At 41.2% G+C, this 19,191-nt stretch overlaps 1 protein-coding gene across 1 annotated transcript in view; it reads right to left on the reverse strand.

The window, feature by feature from the left end:
• Positions 1-1,052: 1,052 nt before the first annotated feature.
• Positions 1,053-19,191, reverse strand: part of LOC134535123 (GRIP and coiled-coil domain-containing protein 2-like) — a 197,824-nt gene continuing 179,685 nt past the window's right edge. The window contains exons 15-16 of the mRNA XM_063374105.1: positions 10,000-10,143; positions 1,053-1,389 (exon numbers count right to left, since the gene is read on the reverse strand). Of these exons, the coding sequence (XP_063230175.1) occupies positions 1,321-1,389; positions 10,000-10,143 (213 nt within the window). The 3' untranslated portion in view covers positions 1,053-1,320. The remainder of the gene's footprint in view (positions 1,390-9,999; positions 10,144-19,191) is intronic.

The following is a 19,191-nucleotide window of genomic DNA, read 5'->3' on the forward strand; positions in this document are numbered from 1 at the left end:
TGCGGAAGTGGCATCTCGGAGTCCGGGCTTCCAGTCCAGTCCCGTCCAGGCCACCACTGAAGCCAGACTCCGCCACCTTCAATAGTTGTTTTTGTACATTGTTAATTTAGTCACGGAGCTGGAAGCAAGAACCTAGTATAGTATAAGTGTTTGTATAATCATATGAGTGTTTTGTAGTCTGCTAGTTAGACACCAAACTGTGAGTCATGTCTTGCAACCCAGTTGTCATATCCTAGTAACTGCCTAGTACTAGAGTCACGAAGCTGGTTGTTGGAGCGGCGTGTCCGCGAGCCCCCAACACGTGGACCAACGAGTAGTCCGAGATAAGAGTTGCCACCACAGAGTTCTTCAACGCAGATGCTTCTTCAGTCAGCCTCACTGGGCTCGGAGTATGAGGCTGCTCTTCCACAGAACTGGCGCCGGACAAACAACCATCCCAAGCGACGTCCGCCAGGTCTCCACCACTTTGTCGGAGAAGGGCCCATGTGACAGTTAAATATAGGTATTTTCAAAGCATTAAATTTCTTTCAGTTTACAGACTTATTGATATTTCTGTGAGAGACTTGGCCCAGCCAAGGCATCATTGTACATTTCGTTGTCAAACCAGTGATCTGGAGGGAGAGACCTTTGAAACAAAGATTTTTCTCAAATTTAAAATAATAATTGTTTTATTTTTCAAAGTGTAGTTATTTTATATTTATTTCAAAATAAAATAAAATTACATAATAGTTAAATATTCCTTGTGTTAATAAGTTTTGAAAGTAAATTGTTCAAGCTGATGATTTTATTTTTAAAGGTTTAACTAAACTTATTATTAGCTACTTTGTATGGGTTTTTTCACAAACCATTTGTTTAGACCTAATGTTCATAAAACTTAATACCTGTGAACTTTAAGAATTTGCAATTAGTCTTGTTGAGTCTTTATTTAGATGTGACAAATTTTCTCTTAACATTTTGAATAAACTATTGGTGTTGAACTGATTTTCACAGAATGTTTAGTGTAGATTTTTGGATATAGAAAATAGGCTAAAAAATGATTTCACTATGTGGAAAACAGTCAATTAACAACATATATTTCAATATGCATAAAGAAAAATAAAAAAAATTTAATTACTAATAAGTTGTTCATGTATTAAGTTTGTACATAAAAATTTTTTTTGATGCATTACAACTTTATAAATTTGTGGTATAGTTTCTTTATATATATATATTTTTTTTTGCATCCATCTGAACAGGCTTGGAAGTTTGAATTTTTTTTTGTTCAGAACACTAATACTAAGATCTCATCCTGTATCTTGTGCTGTTCTTCTACACAACTCATTATTTTGTAACTTTCTTCCTTTTGATTAGGTTAGGGCTGTTATTTGACTTGACTTCCCGTAGGTGCTCCTGTAATCAGAATAGGTGTATAATTGAACAGTGATTGTTGTTCCGGGCAACCGGCCAGCATATAGTAACTGCACTAAAATAAGACAGTATCAGTAACACCCTCCTCAAGAATGACGTGTGCCAACTCAACTGTTCATTAGGTGTTGTGCTCTCAGACTTGAAAATTTACTTATAGATAAAAATGCTAAACAGTTAAATAACTGGGTAATTTTTTTTATGAGGCTAGATGTTGATGTGTATACATGAGAATGCTTTTTATGGATGACCATGCTCACGGCTTGCTTTTGAAGATTAGTTTAATCTTTATGGCTAAAATCTTTCAAGATTCAACATGCATGGATGTAAGAGGATTTGCAGCCATTGATGGGAGGATATTTATCTTGCCTTAAATGTGACGACAAAGAATTGTAAATATTCTGGGTTATCGTTCGTGCATACAGTGAAATAAGTACAGTATAACATTCATCTGTATCCATCTTTCATTTAAGGATTACTTGGCTTTGATGATAAGAACTTTTTTTTTCTCTTAGCACTTTCTGTACACTGGGCATGTATAGTGATTTTTTTAAAGTCTCTCTTATTTGTATAATTTCCAGAAGTGGCATTACCAATTCCTGCTTTAAAGCTTGTTTTCACTCCCAGAGTTTGATCTTTGGTTTTTTGACGTGACAACGTCTAATAAATCGATGAACGCTGGCTGCACGCACAAAAAATTGTCCCACTACGGATGTCCCACTACGGATGTGTTTACGCATGCGTGGCATCTCTCTGGTATGTTGCGGACGGTACATAGAACTCGGCCGGTACGTGGCGGCGTACTGATTCGAGGTTATTGTTGTGCACCGCGCCACGGGAGTATATTCGCAAGGAAATGGCTTTCTTACAAGTACGTACCTATTATTTTAATTACTAGTGTAAATCTGTATATTTAAACAGTGTTGTATGAGTATTGTTTTAGCTGTGTAACTAAATATTTATTGCTGGTATGATACTTTTCACACTTTAGTTTGACATTGGTAATTATTTTGTCATAAGTTATTATTTGATCAACTAAATCCCACACCGTATTATAGTTATGAGCCCACGAGCGTGTAAATATTTCGAGTCCAACAGAGAATATGCTAGTTAAAAGAAATTCAAACAAATATTGTGCGTGGAATATTATTAGTTTATACCATCTGAAACAATTATTTTCAATATGGTCTCGTGGCCGTGTTGTTAGCATGGATGACTTCCAATTTAAAGGTTATCGGTTCGAATCTCTGCAGCTGCGAATTTTTTTTTTTTTTTGTACTTTTAAAAATAAATACGGCGCAAGCAACATTTAAAAAGTAATAAATATATTTGAATTAATGAATGCAAATAAAATTGAATTTATTAATTAAATTGTACATTTCATTTCACTCCTCCTTTGTATCCATACAAAATAAGAAAAATCAATAAAATTGATTCAATTTTATTCATAAAAGTATTCAGAGGTAGATTTTATCATACAAAAGATAGAAAAATTAAAAGAAAAAATTTCTTCTCAAAGAATATATTTTAAATGCCTAAATGGTTTGGTTGCAAAAACCTATTACGGCTCAGTCTCAGGCCGAATATGATATTTCCTTTTCTTCTGGATCAATCATTTCATCAATGTTTTGTTATGACGTCACGTTAAACTATCGTCCGTAAACCGACTTTACAGACAACCAATTTTTTTGCTTATTACAGATACTTATTAAAATATACATATATTAAAAATTGGTCTATAGGAGTAAAACTGTGAATAAAACAGAAAACAAACAAATTGTTGACATTAATACTGTTAGGCAAAAATCTTAATTAGGAATATACATAATTATGCCTGACATTGGAAATAGTTGATAATGTTCCAAATCAAATGTATCTGGTGCAGAAATAAACAAGAATTGGTGATGCCATTGTCATGTGTAGGGCAGTTGAACCCATTATTCATTAACATTTTATCTCGTGCATTAAATATCCATGGAAATATTTTATTAATATTATAAATAATCCAATTAAAGCTATTACAAATAAATTTTTTTAGCAATAGAAATTATTAATTTTTTCCCTAGAATAATGATAACTGATAAGTTACCGTAAATACCAGCTGTCGTGTGGGACAGCATTTACTACCATTTATTCACATTACAACTGAAGGGGTATAAATAAGTCTTTAAAATTAAGAGAGATTTGTCAAAGTTGCTTTATTCTATAAGTATCTTCAGAATATTATTTACGAGCTGTACAAGAGAACCAAAATGAGAAATTTTGACAGTTATAAATTATAATCATAGTGTCACATGTGGAATTCTGTCCACTCATTAATACATTAAATGTTCCCAAATATTTAGTGCAAAAAAAATGTGAATGAGGTTATTTAGAAACATTATATGTTAAAATTTATTATCATGCATTGCAAAAAGAATATTGAATCAAACAAAACTACAATTTTTTACATAGTCGCCCTTATGTATGTAGTGCATAATCGGCGGGAACTGCAGAGAAACAAAATGACATTTGATTTCAACAGTCCAAAATGGCATGTGAAGCCAACCTTTAAGATTCGGTCCTGCTTGACCTCACACCTGTGGTGACCACAAGGTAGATCTACACACCTTCATTAAGTGCATCACGACCTTTAGGATCTACTGCACTCTGGGATAACTTTAGATAATTCACCTCAGGTACCCCATTTAAGCTATTAAACTATAGAGTTCATTTCATAAAGCTTTAGTTTGGTTTTAATTTAAAAACATAAAGTGTTGTGTACAAAGTAAAAAAATATATATATATTTTTTTATATGGGTTTTTCCAAGTAAACAAAAGCAGTTTGAAGTTGATACCATACAGACATTGGTAAAAGCTTCAGAGAAACATAACAAGGAAATGTATAAATATTATTATTTTGAACTTTCAACATTGCATACTGATTTTTTTTATTATTGTGTGTTTTATTTCCATTTTTTTATTCAACTTTCTCTCATAAGTAGATGTAGTATTGTTTTATGTAAATTTTTTAAGCTTCTTACCACAAATTGTTGAAGCAACTGATCAATGTAATTTTGCTCTATATGTGGTTAATATTACATTTTTTTTTAAATTTTTAATGACAATAAAGGCAATATCCACTACTTTTAATGATGAAATTAGCTTTTTTATTAACACCATAAAATCTTGGCTCTACTAATGTGTGAGAAAGGTTTATTTTAAGAGTGTATCTTCATTGCAGCAAATTACAAAATATTGTGTCATTCTTGAGTCATAGTAATTCCTATTTTTTCCCACGCCATCTTATTTATTGAAACACTTAAGAAAACACTTTTTAGCAATGTTTAAAAAAATAACTTATAACTCAGTTTAGAAAATAATGAAAAGCCATGTGACTTCAGCAGCATATTTTCCATAATTAGGTGTGGAAAAACAGGAACATGATGATTTCAAACAACTTTGTTTTAACTGTGAAAACTTGAGTGGCCAGCAGCAAGTTAACTTTGTGGACCCACCAACTGCCAACACCTCCAGCAGGGTATAGCATCTCTAGAACAACATGCTACCCTGTGGAGATGGCTGTGTAGTGCTTTTAGTTTTTTCATCCAGCACATTTGGCCTGCCCTGCTTTTGGTTGAAAGTTGGGGCGTGATGTGGCCTCACTTAACCAACCAGGTGGGCAAGGGCAATATGCAGAATTTCATTTGGAGGGGGGGGGGGGGAATAGAACCACTTTCCCCCTGTTTGCTTTAAATTTTTTTTGATGGGAATATATATATACACACACACACACACATACATACATACATACATACATACATACATACATACATACACACACACATATATATAAATATATATTTTTAATATTTGGGGATAACCCCCCCCCTCCCCCTCTCTTCCATCCCCCCAGCATATGCCCCTACAGGTGGGCCATGCAATCATAGTAGTGGTATCTCCAGGTTTTTGAAATTTGGTGGGACACTTATAATTTGAGTGTGTGTGCTTTTGTGTGTGAGGTTCACATATGTGTATGCATGAATGAATTGTTATTTAATACTTATGTTGGGGATTGTAGTAAAATCAAATTTGGACATTTTTCGGTTAATACATTTTGGATCCGCAAAGCACTCGTTGAAACAGGACGAATTTGCTTAATACAACATTATTGTCAGGTCTGGATAGCGTGCAATAAAGCCTGGTATTGTTTTAGCCAGGAATGGAATTATTGGTTGGACAGTTATGTTTAGGGTTGAAAACACGTTAACACAAACTCACATAACTGTTTGGCTGCATTACCTGTTTCATAAGCCTTATTTTCCATTCATGCATTTCATTAATGAAATACCTACTTCACATCTTATTAAAAAAAAACAGTCTTATGACATTGCAATACAATCAAATGCCTCCATTTTTCCCTGAGATATTTATAACTTGCTTGTTCGTTACAGATACATTATTGAGCCATTTCTATGACATTAGTTTAGACAATAGTTTTTAATCGTAAGAAAGGAAAGGTACTTGTATTTTTAAACATTACCCTGTTAATAACATTATTTGAGAATAACTGGACTCTCATCATGCAGAAAGTGTTAGTTTTGTAGAATTCAGTATTTGGGCTATACCAGTTTTAGGTGTGTATAATTAGAAATTTCTTATTTTTCCGAATAGTCAATAAGAATATTTTTACACAGCCTCTACTACTTTAGGCTTGGTTGTCACACGATGTGTTTCTGTTGCTGCGGCTAAAACTTCAGCATAGTTTTTGGCTGAATATTCTTTCGACCTTTTTTCTTAAAGAGTGCACAATGCAGGTCTCTCAAGAATGAATGCACTGAGTAAATTTATCAAAATCAAACATCTAAACAGTTGATTTAGAAGAAATCTCCAAGTAGAAACTGGGAACCACTCTAGTTCAGTTGTATACTTGTGACTGCTACCTGTCTGTAATTATGTTTAAACAGCACAAATAAATGTAGTTTTTTATTGGTAAGTCTTGGTGCAATCATGAAATATAAAAATTTTTGTAAGTAATATTAGCTTGAGTTTATGTACACACATAATTTTTTAAGTAAATTGTGTATTAAGATTAAGTTAATTGTTACATTCCTGTGTTCATGACAAAGAGAGAATTTTGAATGATATAAATTATTTAAATATCCATTATTTTTAAAACTTGTTCAGTTCTAAGCTTTGTACTAAACAATATTGATATTAATAAAGTAACATAATTTTTAGATTAGGCCAGTTAATTATTATTAAAAAGGGATACAGTTACTTACGTGACATTAATTTGGGAAGGGAAAAGGGGGAAAAACTGAGAAATGGTTTTTTAAAAATGGAACTGAATGAGGGAGAAAAGTGTAACCTATCAATTCATAATCTAGAGGAAACTTTTTTGTTACAGGAAACACAGATCAGAACAGTTAGAAAAATAAACAAGAACTGTTTAAATGCCACATCAATTTTAGTAGCAAAGGAATTATTCTTAGCAACAAGCTTCAGTGGTTAAAAAAAAAGCCAGCTTTTTATAGCTTCATCTGTTTTACTACTTATTATTATTATTATTATTATTATTATTATTATTATTATTATTATTATACTTCTCAACTTAGTGTTAAGATTTTCTCAGACGGCATCTATTTTCCCTACACAATCACTTTTGCTTTCAGGAATCTGTTAATTATATTATTACGGTCCATTCCACTTTGTGCCATTGCAGCTTATATAATATTTGTGCGAAAAATTGTTGCACAGTTAATTTTAAAATCATTGTATTCAAACACCCTGGGGCTCATTATTTGATGATATTTATTCCTGTGTTTGTAGTTTAAAAAATGGTAATAGCAGCTAACACATATTGTGAAAATAATAACATGGGACTTGCATGAATACTAATGGAAGTAATTATGGGAACTGGCACTCCAAAACTTTGGCCATATTGCTCTCCCATTGTTTAAGGTATCCTAGTGAACCATGCAAATATGAAAGTGGAAAATCATTATAGTAGTCATGATCAATAACTTCTTTTATGTAAGCACTGGCTAATGCCTGGCATGTATTGCAAAGCCTCTTTAATTATTTTTAATTTTTTTCACACATACAAAGTATCTCTCTACATTTATCTCCACCTCTCTAAATCTCTCTATATGAATCCCTGTATTCTCTATACTATATCTGTCTATCTCTATATAAATATAGCTGTATAATTCTCTCTAATTCTATATCACAAACATTCATTTTTATGTATAAAATTAACTGTTCACAATTGTTACTTGGATCATAGATAAGAGTAACATGAATGAAACACTTACTGGTGAATATCTGATAATACTTGCGTGCCAAAGAGATACTGTTATAAAATTAAAATACTTAGTTGTAAATATTTTTCATACGACTCACGTGGCACCTATTGTACACTGATGGAAATGTGTCAGAAAATATACTAACTGGTAATTATCGGGTATGTCTCGCATTATTATTCGGATCATAGAAAAGAGGATACGTCATGAAATATTTTCCATGTTTTATTGCATAATCGTTGCACTCGCATATTCGTCCCACTGTTATTTGGAGAGAGAAAACTCATAAAAATTGCATGATGTTTTTGGTCCCGCTGTTAGATACCAAGCTCTTTGTGTAGCTAGTAAACATAACAGGATTAAGCATCAGGCAACAGCAATTGATTTTAAAGTTGCGCTGCGGCAGTTTGGTAGTTATAATGGGAAAGTACAGTAATTACACACAACAATTTCCTGTCAAATACGGTCAAATGTTTCGTTCCCACCAATATTAAGATACACGTTATTTTTTTTCCAGTGTAAGATGTTGCCCATTTTCTTTTTCCGTATAAAACAATGTATTTTAATGTTGCAAACCATTATTTGTTAGGATATTACTGGTTACTTATTTAATTAACATGAATATGAAGTTGTCGATATGTAAAGTTTCTTTCAAAGACGTTTCCAATCTTATAGTCTTTATCTGCAGCGCATTCATATTTGGTTACATTAATTACTGTATAGAATGTGCTTGTATAGTCCAATGTTGATATCACTAGCTCGCCGATTGCATACAACGCGCATGCTCTGTCTTGTGTGGAGTGAATTACATTTAATAGCCAGCATTTGTCCAGGTTAGTCTGACTATGACGATGGAATGGCGAAATTTCACAAAGAATAATTAAATTCTGCTTTAATGTTTTGTTTTATCGAAATCTCACCTAGAAAGTGACCTTACCCTTGTTTCGAAGGTCAAGTGTGCAAAGTTTCAACTCAATCGGATGAATGATGTGTGAGCACATAGAAGACAAACACACACACAAAACATTTTTATATATAAGAAGAAGATTAAATGTTTGTTTATTGTTGTAAATGCTTATTAGAAAAAGGGAAATACTGAGTACTTATCTACATTATAATTTTCATTGACTGGACATTTTGAAAGACAAATGTGTCTAATATTTTTTATACAAATTCTGAGAACTTTAATTGTATTTGTTACTTGACTAACTTTGAAATCTGATTTTTTTTTTTTAGCCATTACTGTTGGCAAATGTGAGGGATACTTTAAAATTTACATATTTTTTTGACACTCATGCTTTAACAGATGCATCACCTCTCGGATCTGAAAATAGAAAATCAGTATATGATTATTTTCTAGCTTTATACAGAAGAATAAGACCACCTTCTTTCTTCAGAAATAATTTATTAGCACTAAACAATTTACAAAAAAAATATAAAAACAGAGTTGTAGTACCATGAGAATTGTTTCATAATTAATTTTGCATAAATATATTTGTGTAAGTTACTATAAAAAATTTGTATAATTAATTTTACATAATGTCCTGAAGAAATTAAATGGCCTTACTCACTTTTTCATTACTGCAAAATTTGTGTCATCTACTGTTTTAAATGTATTTGTTGATATTGCTGTCACCCCACAATTAAAATTTTTTTATTTCATCAACACAAATACATCACAACCTGCAAATACTCATTTTTTGTGAAATAGTGCTGTGCCGATATCAATGAATTTGGGAAAGTAGGTTTTAGAGCAATCATAATTTTGTAGTGATTGTTTCTGTTGTGATACTAACTTGACTGGAACTATCAATTTCACACCCGATTTGTCACTACTGTTTTTTAATATAGTTTTGCCCAAAGCAATGTGTGTTTCTCCTTCAGTAAACAACCCTATTTCATTAGAATGGTTTCTCTTTTCCTTATTTTTGTTAAGATTTGTGTACGCTGGGTTTTTGTGCTGTGTGCGAGGAATGTCAAAGTTTCTAACGTCAGAAAAACAGTGATGCTGACAGGTATGATCGCACCGCGTGGCCATGTCCCTTTTCGAACCATCATAACTAGCCGAATCTATGACTACAGTATGGGTGATTAAAGTTACTGGCGTAGAATGGTAGTTGTTGATTTGTTTAGGGGTGTGTTTCAGTTCCAAACTGTTCGATATTCTAGGGTGGCGTGCTTCAGGGACCGAGCAGTTTTGATGATGAGTACGTTCACATTTGTGTTGAGTGTTTACAACTGCGCTATGTTTCCTAGGTTTTGGTTTGTTACTGATCTGGTGGCCCATGGACTCCAACTCAGCTATACGTGCCTCCAGACGCGCTCGCTGGTCATGCTGGTGTCTCTCCATCAGTTCAATGACAGCCTTGGTTTTCTCCATGACGCTCGCTTTTTTGTTCAATTCCTTGACGATTGATTTCATCTGAGCGTCTTTCTCCCTCAACTCTGCCTGCATCTGCAAAATCAAGACTTGGCGTAGAATTGGCAAATTCTGAAAAAATCCTTTCACTTCTCAGTTCCTGGAAATATTATAAATCTTACTTACATTACACCTAAATTAATTTTAACAATATCAAACTCATTCTCATTCCACAATTGTTGTTTTAATATGCAAAGTTACCATTAGTTATTAGTTTGTTACTAGATTGGGGCTGCTGCTTCTACCATTTGAGTTGCCTTAAGCAAACGGAGACATCTAGGACTCCTTCCACCCCTTAATATGTACTTTGGCCATGCAAAGATTAACATTAATGTAAAAAAGTATGTAAAATTTTAAAAAGGTTTACCCAAAAATAATTCTAACAAATTATAATTGTAATGTAGTAGCCATTAGTGTTGAATTTTAATTGGAAAGTTTGCTGGCAGTACGGGGTGCTCAGTGGACATTTGAATCTACCGTCGATCATTCATGTCACTACCGGTGCAAGACAATTCCTTTACCCTTCACCATGGTAATTTGTCCATTCCCCTTCTTTCCTTAAAATCCCTTCACCTTCGTGCATGCCCAGAACGTGTTGAAGTGTACAATTTGTGGCCGTTAGCTTCTTCTGGTTGCACTTGGCGGAAAAGCTTTGAATTTTGGTTTGAACCATTATGGTTCAAGGGTGTGTGGCCTGTACTTGCTGATGTAAATGTAATTATCTCTCTTTATTCAAAATTCAATTTCGGATCGCCCATAAAAATTTCTGTTTGTCATAATGTTAAACTTAGTTTCTATTGGGATTATTGTATCAATTTGGCTGTTTGTTAATGAGAGGCAAAGGTCTAATGGGCATTCATCCAGGCTACCAGAGACTTTACTTTGATATTTTAAGTGTACATTCAGTGTTCATATACTGCTAGTTGATTATAACGTATTTTATGCTTATGTATGTCAATGACATTTGATAACACTAGTTTTGAATTCTGGTCAGGTACTTTTATTGTTTTTCAAACCAAAAGTAATGGTAAAACTATGAGTCAGTGTAGGACCAGTGAGATAAATTTAAGCGGGCTAGAAAACATTTTTCATGCTGTGTGTTTAAACCTTTATATGCATCTTATTTAACGAAGCCAAGATGTGTAACTGTGTACGCTCATCGGTTTGTGTATCTTTTTGTGAGGCTATTTAGTTGCAGTTTATATAAGTTCATTCTCTTGTACTTGTAACCTTGTTCGGTTATTAATTTTTTGAAGATTTCTGTTTTTAATTATATAGCTTGTGCTGGGCAGTACAGTCAATGTTACAGTTGCGTCCCCCGAGGTCTCGGGTTCGGGACCCGGGATGAGCCCAGTGATTGCTGGCGGAGATTATTTAGTTCTTTTCTTTATGAGGGGGCGCCAGGGTAGCCGTTGTGATTGCGTGGGTCGTCGGCCCCAGCGTGGATCACTGGACTCGTAGCGATTATTAATTTCTAATCCTTACAAGAGCTTCCAAATAAAGCTGGTTCAGGCACACAGTTCTTACACAGTAAATATGAGTCTTCTCCTACATAAATTACCTGTTTGTTGTGGCAGCTGCAAACTAGGGTGGATGTCACCACACACAATTATTGTCTGTCTCCGTTAACGTGCGCTGTCGAGCGCAATCGCGAATTTTGTCGTCCTTATCAAGATGAACAGTTATGTTCTTTACCGCAGGACGGAGTGTCCGCCCTAGGCCATGTTCTGTTGGCTACTGCCTCGCGGCAGCATCACGATCTTCCTCCGTGCGGGCCGCCCGAGGGGTGCGTTCTGCCAGTGGGATTCAGTGCTGACGGGGTGGGGACCGGGCTTTAGTCAAACGCGCCCCCCCCTCTCCCCCGCACTGGCAGCAGAATAGAACTGGGGGCGCCAGGTATGGCCGCAACCGGTAGGGTCGTCTCTTGCGCTCTGTGATACCAGGCGGAGGTGTAGGTGCCCTGTTGTCTTTGGGTCGTAGTTGGTACGGCTGTCTCGTCCTCTGTGGCCCGCTTGGTGGTGTGGAAGCCGTCGGGGCATTGCGGTCCATTACATAGTCCAGCAGTTGCATCTGGCAGCGGCATTTTCGCTTGGGCCTACCTACCCCCTGCTCATCTGGCTCGTCCACTCGGACACGGAACGTTGCATCTGCGAGTGTCGTCTGGTAACCCATCCTTCTCGGGTTAGTGTTAGACTCGGTTTGGCTTCTGGTTCGTCCGGTTCTGTCACACAGGGGACCTTTTCAGGTTGTTTGTCATCCTGTGCCTGGAGTTCCCCTGTCACCATTTCTGTTATCGTGAGCCGGGAGGAGCGGGCCCTGCATTTCCGGCGCCTGCGTGGTGTGGCATTGGGGCTCTAGTCTTCCTCCTGTCTTGGCGGGGGGTCTTCCCCGATCCTTCCCTCTCCTTGCTTCGCGATCTCCGTGGCTGGTATTTCGTCATCGGGTATTGGGTCTTCAGCGGTCCCCCTTTTCCCCCGGTCGTGCTGTTAGCCGCAGGTCATCCCGGTGTATCTTACGGATTCGTCGGCCCCCCAGGTTCACCAGGTAGGAAGTGGCCCCCAGATGATGTTGGGCTGTATATGGGCCTCCCGATCGTGGCGCGAGTCCGGCGCAGTAATTGCGCGGAGCTGCCGACAAGGGGTGTATTCGCGCAAACACACGACTGTCGGCTTGTAATGGGTACAGAGGTTGTGTGGTCTGGGGGGTTATCTCCTGCGCATAGTTGGTTTGTCGCCTTCGTGCGATCGTGTGTTCGCTTTCGCGCCACTGGTTGCAATCCTCTGCCCCTTCTCCTGAATGGGGTATGGCATGGGTAGCCCACTCGCCAGGCAGTGGGAGATTACGACCCTGGACCATTTCTGCTGGGGTAATTCCAGTGGCGGCATTCACGCGACTCCGGACACAGAATAGTGCATCGGCAACATGGCGGTCCCACTGGGCGTGGTCGTCGCCGAGTCGTAGCCGCAGCTGTACCTTCAGCTTCTGGTTCCTGCGCTCGGTGGGGTTCGCCCTTGGGTGGTAGGCGGGTGTGGTGTGGTGGGCGATGTGCGTCGTCCTACACCAGTCCTTCCATTGGGCTCCCAGGAACTGGCTACCATTGTCCGTGAGGGCGGATTCTGGGTAGCCCCACCGAGGCAGAAACCCACGGGTTAGTATGTCTATGATGGTCGATGCTCGCATGTTTCCACAGGGGTAAGCTTCCATCCACTTGTAAACATGTCTGTTATGACTACCAGGAAGCACTTGCCCCATGGCAAACGCGGGTTCGGCCACATGGTGTCGAGAGTGATGGCCTGGAACGGGTTGGTTGGTGGGGTTGTTGCTGTTGCACACCATCGCCGCGTCGGGCTTTGCGCAGCTGGCAGGTTTCACACTTCCGGACGTACTCGCGGACATCCTGGGCCGCCCCTGGCCAGTGGTAGTGTTGACTGACTGCTTTACGGGTCTGTTCGGTACCTGGGTGTCCGGCGAGGTCGTGGTCGTGATAGAAGCATAGCACTGCTTAGCGGGCCTCAGGGGGCTCACAGGTTTTCCAGCCAGTCGCTTCCCTGGGTGGCTTGTTCATAAGTCTCCCATCCCGATTCTGCCACGTCGCACACCCTTCGCCCTCCGCCTGGCCTCGGTATCTCATGGCATCAGGGGACCGCTGTTGTGCCTCGAGCACACGGCGGTCCATGTCGACTGCCGTGTTCGGGGGAGTGTCTGCTTCGCCTATGCCCGCAGTGATGCGAGCGCACACCGGGCCGGGCCCAGCGCGTTCGCCAGGGTGGGGGGGGATAGGATGTCGAGTGCCTCATCTCGAGCATCCGGCTCACGTGACAGCAGATCGGGCAATTGATTTTCTGACCCCGGTACGTGCTCGACTCTGAAGTCGAATGACTGGAGGAGCAATGCCCAGCAAATCAATTTGCCTTTTCGTCCCTGCATGGTATGTATCCAAGTCAAACACCGATTGTCTGTTCGGAGGGTGAATTGTCTGCCTTCGAGGTGGGGCCGATACTTCTTCACTGCCCAGTCTACCGCTATGCACTCTTGTTCATTACTGTGGTATCGTCTCTCGGCTGGTCCGAATTTGGCGCTGGCGTAGCCGATCACTTGTCTATCTCCTTGCGCGTCCACATGAAATAGTACTGCACCCACTCCCAGTGTGCTCGCATCTGTTTCTAAGAAAAGAGGGCACTCGGGATCCACCCGGGTCAACGAGTGGCATTGGGTGAATGCAAGTTTAACTTGATTGAATGCCTGTTGTGCCAAAGGGCCCCAGCGGTAGCGTGCTTGAGACAAGAGCAAGTCTGTGAGGGACGAGATGATTTGAGAAAAGTCTGGGATATAGCTGCGCAGCCAGTTTATTAAGCCTATGAATCTTTGCAGTTGTTTTCGCGTTTGAGGAGCTTCGGCTTCTGCAATCTTCTGCAGGTGGCCTAACTGGGGACGTTTCCCACTCTTGCTTACGATGTGACAGAGAAAGTCTACCAGCCCCGATGTGGCACTTAGCAGGGTTGGCCGTAAGATGGTGGGTGGCCAATCGCTCCATCACTAGGGCCAGGTGACGGCAGTGGTCCTCCCACATTTCCGAAAAAACGATCACATCTTCGAGGTAGGCTATCATAAACTGCCCAATGTAGCCTTCTAGGACCCTGTCCATCATGGCCTGGAAAGTGGCCAGGGCGCACTTCAGACCAAATGGCATCGCTCTGAACTGCTAGCGCCTGCCATCAGGCACAGTGAATGCTGTCTTTTCCCTATTGTCCCGTCTGATCGGCACCTGCCAGTAACCGGACTATACATCCAGGGTGCTAAACACTTGTGCCCTACCCAGCCCGGCTACAGCCACCTCGACACTAATATGCAGGGGTGGGGAACTGATGGTTACCGCATTCAGTGGCCGGAAATCAGCCCAGAACCGGAGGGACCCGCCCTTTTCTGAGGCTAGTACTATACTGGCATTGTAGTGACTATTCGAGGGCTCTGCTGCATTTCTGTGAAATGTTCACGGATTACTCGCTGTTCGCGAAAACCATACCCGAGAGGGGGGTCGTACACTGGTTGGTCTGTAGTGGTAGGGATAGAGTGCTCAGCCACTGTAGTGTGCCTGAGTGACCCACGGCGAACACGTCGCGAAGGGCCCTGTTTACCCGGTCTTGGAACTCTGGGGGAATATTGTGCCCGAGGTTAGTCAAAGTCAATACGTCGCCAGTTAGTGTGGGCACTCGTCCCATGGCGTACACTGTGAGTCGTTCTGTCAGGCCAATGTGGATTCGGGCGGCTCCCGACTCCAGCACTGGGTCGTGCTCCGCCAACCACGGTTGTCCCAACACGAGCTCCTCGTGTAATTCTTTTACAGCCACAGCAGTGACATGAGTAACGAATTCCCGCAGGCTCACCTTGACATCCACGTATCCAATCATCTGGCTGACATGGGTGGTGGTGGCCAGGCGCAGCTCGCCACGGTGTGGGCGTAGCGCTCCAGATGACACCAGGGAGGGGTGGACGAACACGTGGCTCGCCCCCGTGTCAACCAGGGCAGTTGTGGGTCGGTTGTTCACTTCCACTGGGATGCGGAGTAAGTTGTCCGTGGTTCGACCGATCTGTCCCAATATCGGTGGCTGGTAACTTTCTGTTTGGCGGGGAAGGGGGATTCTACTCCCGCCTTCCCTGCGATCCGTTTCCTGAAGGCGGTGATTGTGGTTGCTGATTTGGTGGTTGCATGGTTCCAGCCTGTGGTTAGGCTGGTGTTCGTGGGCATTCGCTATGCTAGTGGCGTGTCCCTTGAGGGAAACCTTGATGGCAGGGAGGGGGGGTTTGAAGTATGCTGTCCCTGGTGGTGGGAACCCTGACACGCGTTGGGCCACTGGTGGTGGTGGTGCCTCGTCAATTGCCCGGGTGTGTCGTGGTTGGGAAGATGGCGGGGCTTGCAGGGCGGGTTATCTCCAGCTGCTGGGTGGTCCCTGGTCTCCCATGTGTGCTTCCGGTGATTGTCAGTGCTAGACCTTTTGAAGATTGCGTTCAGTCGCTACCGCCTGCTGGACATAGTTCTCTACTATCGATGTGTGGCTGACTCGTAGGAAGGGCTGTTACTCATCCCGTAGTAACATGGTGACTGTGGGTAGTGCATGGATGGGATCAATATTAGGATAAATTCGTCTGAAGAGTTGCAGTTTGATCGCAATGAAGTTCTCGACTGGCCATCTCTCTGTGTGGTGCTGTAAAACTGTGACGCACACTGTACTATAGGTGCTCCGATGTTGAACGTCTCTTTGAACTCCTGCCATGTGATGTCGAGCCTTCCCCACAGGTTCCACCAGTTCCGGGCGATACCACACAGTTGTTCGCTGATCCTCTCTGCCCACTCATCCTGTGGTAACCCGCAGCGCTCCAGTCTAGATTCACACTGTTGCAAGTATGCATCTGGGTCTCATGTGGGGCTCTGCTAAACTCTGGTAGTGTTAGCTCGCTCATCAGGGGTCGGGGTGGGGTTGTCCTGCCTAGGTAGGCTGAGGTCGGCAGCTCTATGTGCGCCATCCTCTCCATGACATGGCAGGTGAGGTTGGGGGTTCCGTCTAATTTTATGTTCGTCTGCATTCCAGTTTCGCGCTTCATGGTGTTCATGGACTGCGGTTTTGTTTCGGGTTGTAGGGGCTGTGTTCGTTCAGTTCCTAAATTTTCTCTCCAGATGTCATCCCAGTTAATATCCCATTGTTGTGTTACTGGTTTGCTTTTACCTTGCACGAGGCTTGACTTTGGTGGGCATGTGCATGTGTTCCGTCACTGCGAGGGGCCCCGTCAGTATATCGACGTTTTGTGGTTTGAAACATTGTGGTTACAACCGACGGTATCTTCCGTGGCAGTATTCTGTTTGTGTATGAGGTGGATTAGATTGTGCGCAGCTACTTCGCTGACGTCGCGCAGCTGTTCACTCACCGAGTCGCGGCCGCGTGGGCGTTGGAATGCCTGAGGGGGGGGGGGGGGGAGAACGGTGATGCGCGAAGGAGTGTTGGAAGAAATGTCAAGGGAGGGGGGTATTCAGAAGCAGGGAAGAGAGAGGAAGCGCATGTATGTAGAAGGGGGGTGCGTGCCGAAGCGGAGAAGAGACAGGAATCGCATGTAATAGGGAGGGGATGAGTGAAGGTGGTGTTAGGGGGGTTGCGAAACATCGGAGAATGAGAAAACGAGAGGATCCACATTTGGAAGAGGGGAGGGAGTCCATTGTCGCCTCACTCCGCCGCTTAGTCTGGCCACGATTCCCTAGCACGTCCAAAATAGCAGTATTTTTCCTTGGTCCTTTTGCACTTAATTTCCGTCAATTGGCTTGATTAGGTTATTGCATTTTTGCCACATGCAGGGGCGCCATTTGCCGTCACTCGAGGTCTCGGGTTCGGGACCCGGGATGAGCGCAGTGATTGCTGGCGGAGATTATTTAGTTCTTTTCTTTATGAGGGGGTGCCAGGCTAGCCGTTGTGATTGCATGGGTCGTCGGCCCCAGTGTGGATCACTGGACTCGCAGCGATTATTAATTTCTAATCCTTACAAGAGCTTCCAAATAAAGCTGGTTCAGGCACACAGTTCTTACACAGTAAATATGAGTCTTCTCCTACATAAATTACCTGTTGTTTGTTGTGGCAGCTGCAACACTAGGGTGGTTGTCACCACACACAATTATCGTCTGACGCCATTAACGTGCGCTGTCGAGCACAATCGCGAATGTTGTCCTTATCAAGATGCACAGTTATGTTCTTTACCGCGGGACGGAGTGTCCGCCTTAGGCCGAGTTCTGTTGGCTACTGCCTCGCGGCAGCATTGCGAACTTCCTCCGTGCGGGCCGCGCGAGGGGTGCGTTCCGCCAGCGGGATTTGGTGCTGACAGGGTGGGGACCAGACTTTACTGCCGCAGGAGGTACGACGTCACAGTTTATTGCAAAAGTGTGTAAGTATTTGTTAGCCTGATTGGAAAGTCATAGATTTATGTTTCAGAAATTACACTCTATTCTGGGTTTGCAGTAATATGTTGTATTAATCTTGCAATTTTGTTATGGTTTGAGGTTATTCAATTGTGTAAAAATTGTGCATGAGCTAATTAACTAATTACTGTAATTGTAAGGTTTTATCTTGTTTTCTTGTAATGCTAGAAATGTGTGGTATAATGTATAATTTTCTCACTTTGGAAGTGACAAACATGGAAGTGTTTCCTTAATTGAATATAATGTTAGTTTTTTCCTTGTATATTGCACTTGGCTTTTGCCTGTACAGTAGCCGCAGGATATCTAGAAGCTTGGTACACGTCACAGATTTACAGTAGTGGGGGTGCGACAAAGGAGGGAGGGAACAAGGTGGGGAGGCAACCATCGAGTCTATATTGTAACTAAAAACATTGACTTCTCATCTGACTTATTTGCTGCTCGCTGGTAATGGGGCGATGCCTTCCATTTCGTCACTTGAATAACCCGTATTACAGTCGTCATCACCACTACCACTGCCGCTGTCACTGTCCACACCTCCTAGGTTAATAATAATGGGATCAATTTCTATGTCGAAATGTGCATCCCGGTCGTAGTACACTTTTCAAGTTTTTTCACGTGCTCGCAGTATGGTCTCCAGTCGTCTGCCCCCATGCTATTAAATGTTTCTTTGCAGAGCTGTTCTACGTCGTGAATTACAGGTTACATTGTGCGATGCTACTTTGCCTTTCACTTTTGCCCATATATTTTCGATGGGATTTAAGTCAGGGTGATATGTTGGCAAATGCAGTGTTGTATGCCTGTAACATTTTAAAATTTCATCTACTGAATAAAGGGTTTGCTTTGGCTTATGCTGCTTAATAATTGCGTAAAGTGTTGGCTTGAGCATGTCATCTGCAAAAGGAATACCATGCTCTCGCAACCACTGTTGCATGTCGTGTTTAGTCGAGTTAGATGTTGGCGACTTATTTATTTTGACGTTGTGATACGGTTCATTGTCTAGAACAACAACAGTATTAGCAGGAATATTGGGTATAAGTTTTTCTTTTACCCACTTTTCATAGTTTTGTTGATTCATGTTGTGATGGTAGTCTCCTGTAGCCTGTTGAGATTTCCACATCACTAAGGCA

This window comes from Bacillus rossius, chromosome 1 (genome assembly GCF_032445375.1).
Source record: "Bacillus rossius redtenbacheri isolate Brsri chromosome 1, Brsri_v3, whole genome shotgun sequence".
In the NCBI taxonomy this organism is placed as follows: Eukaryota; Metazoa; Arthropoda; class Insecta; order Phasmatodea; family Bacillidae; genus Bacillus; species Bacillus rossius.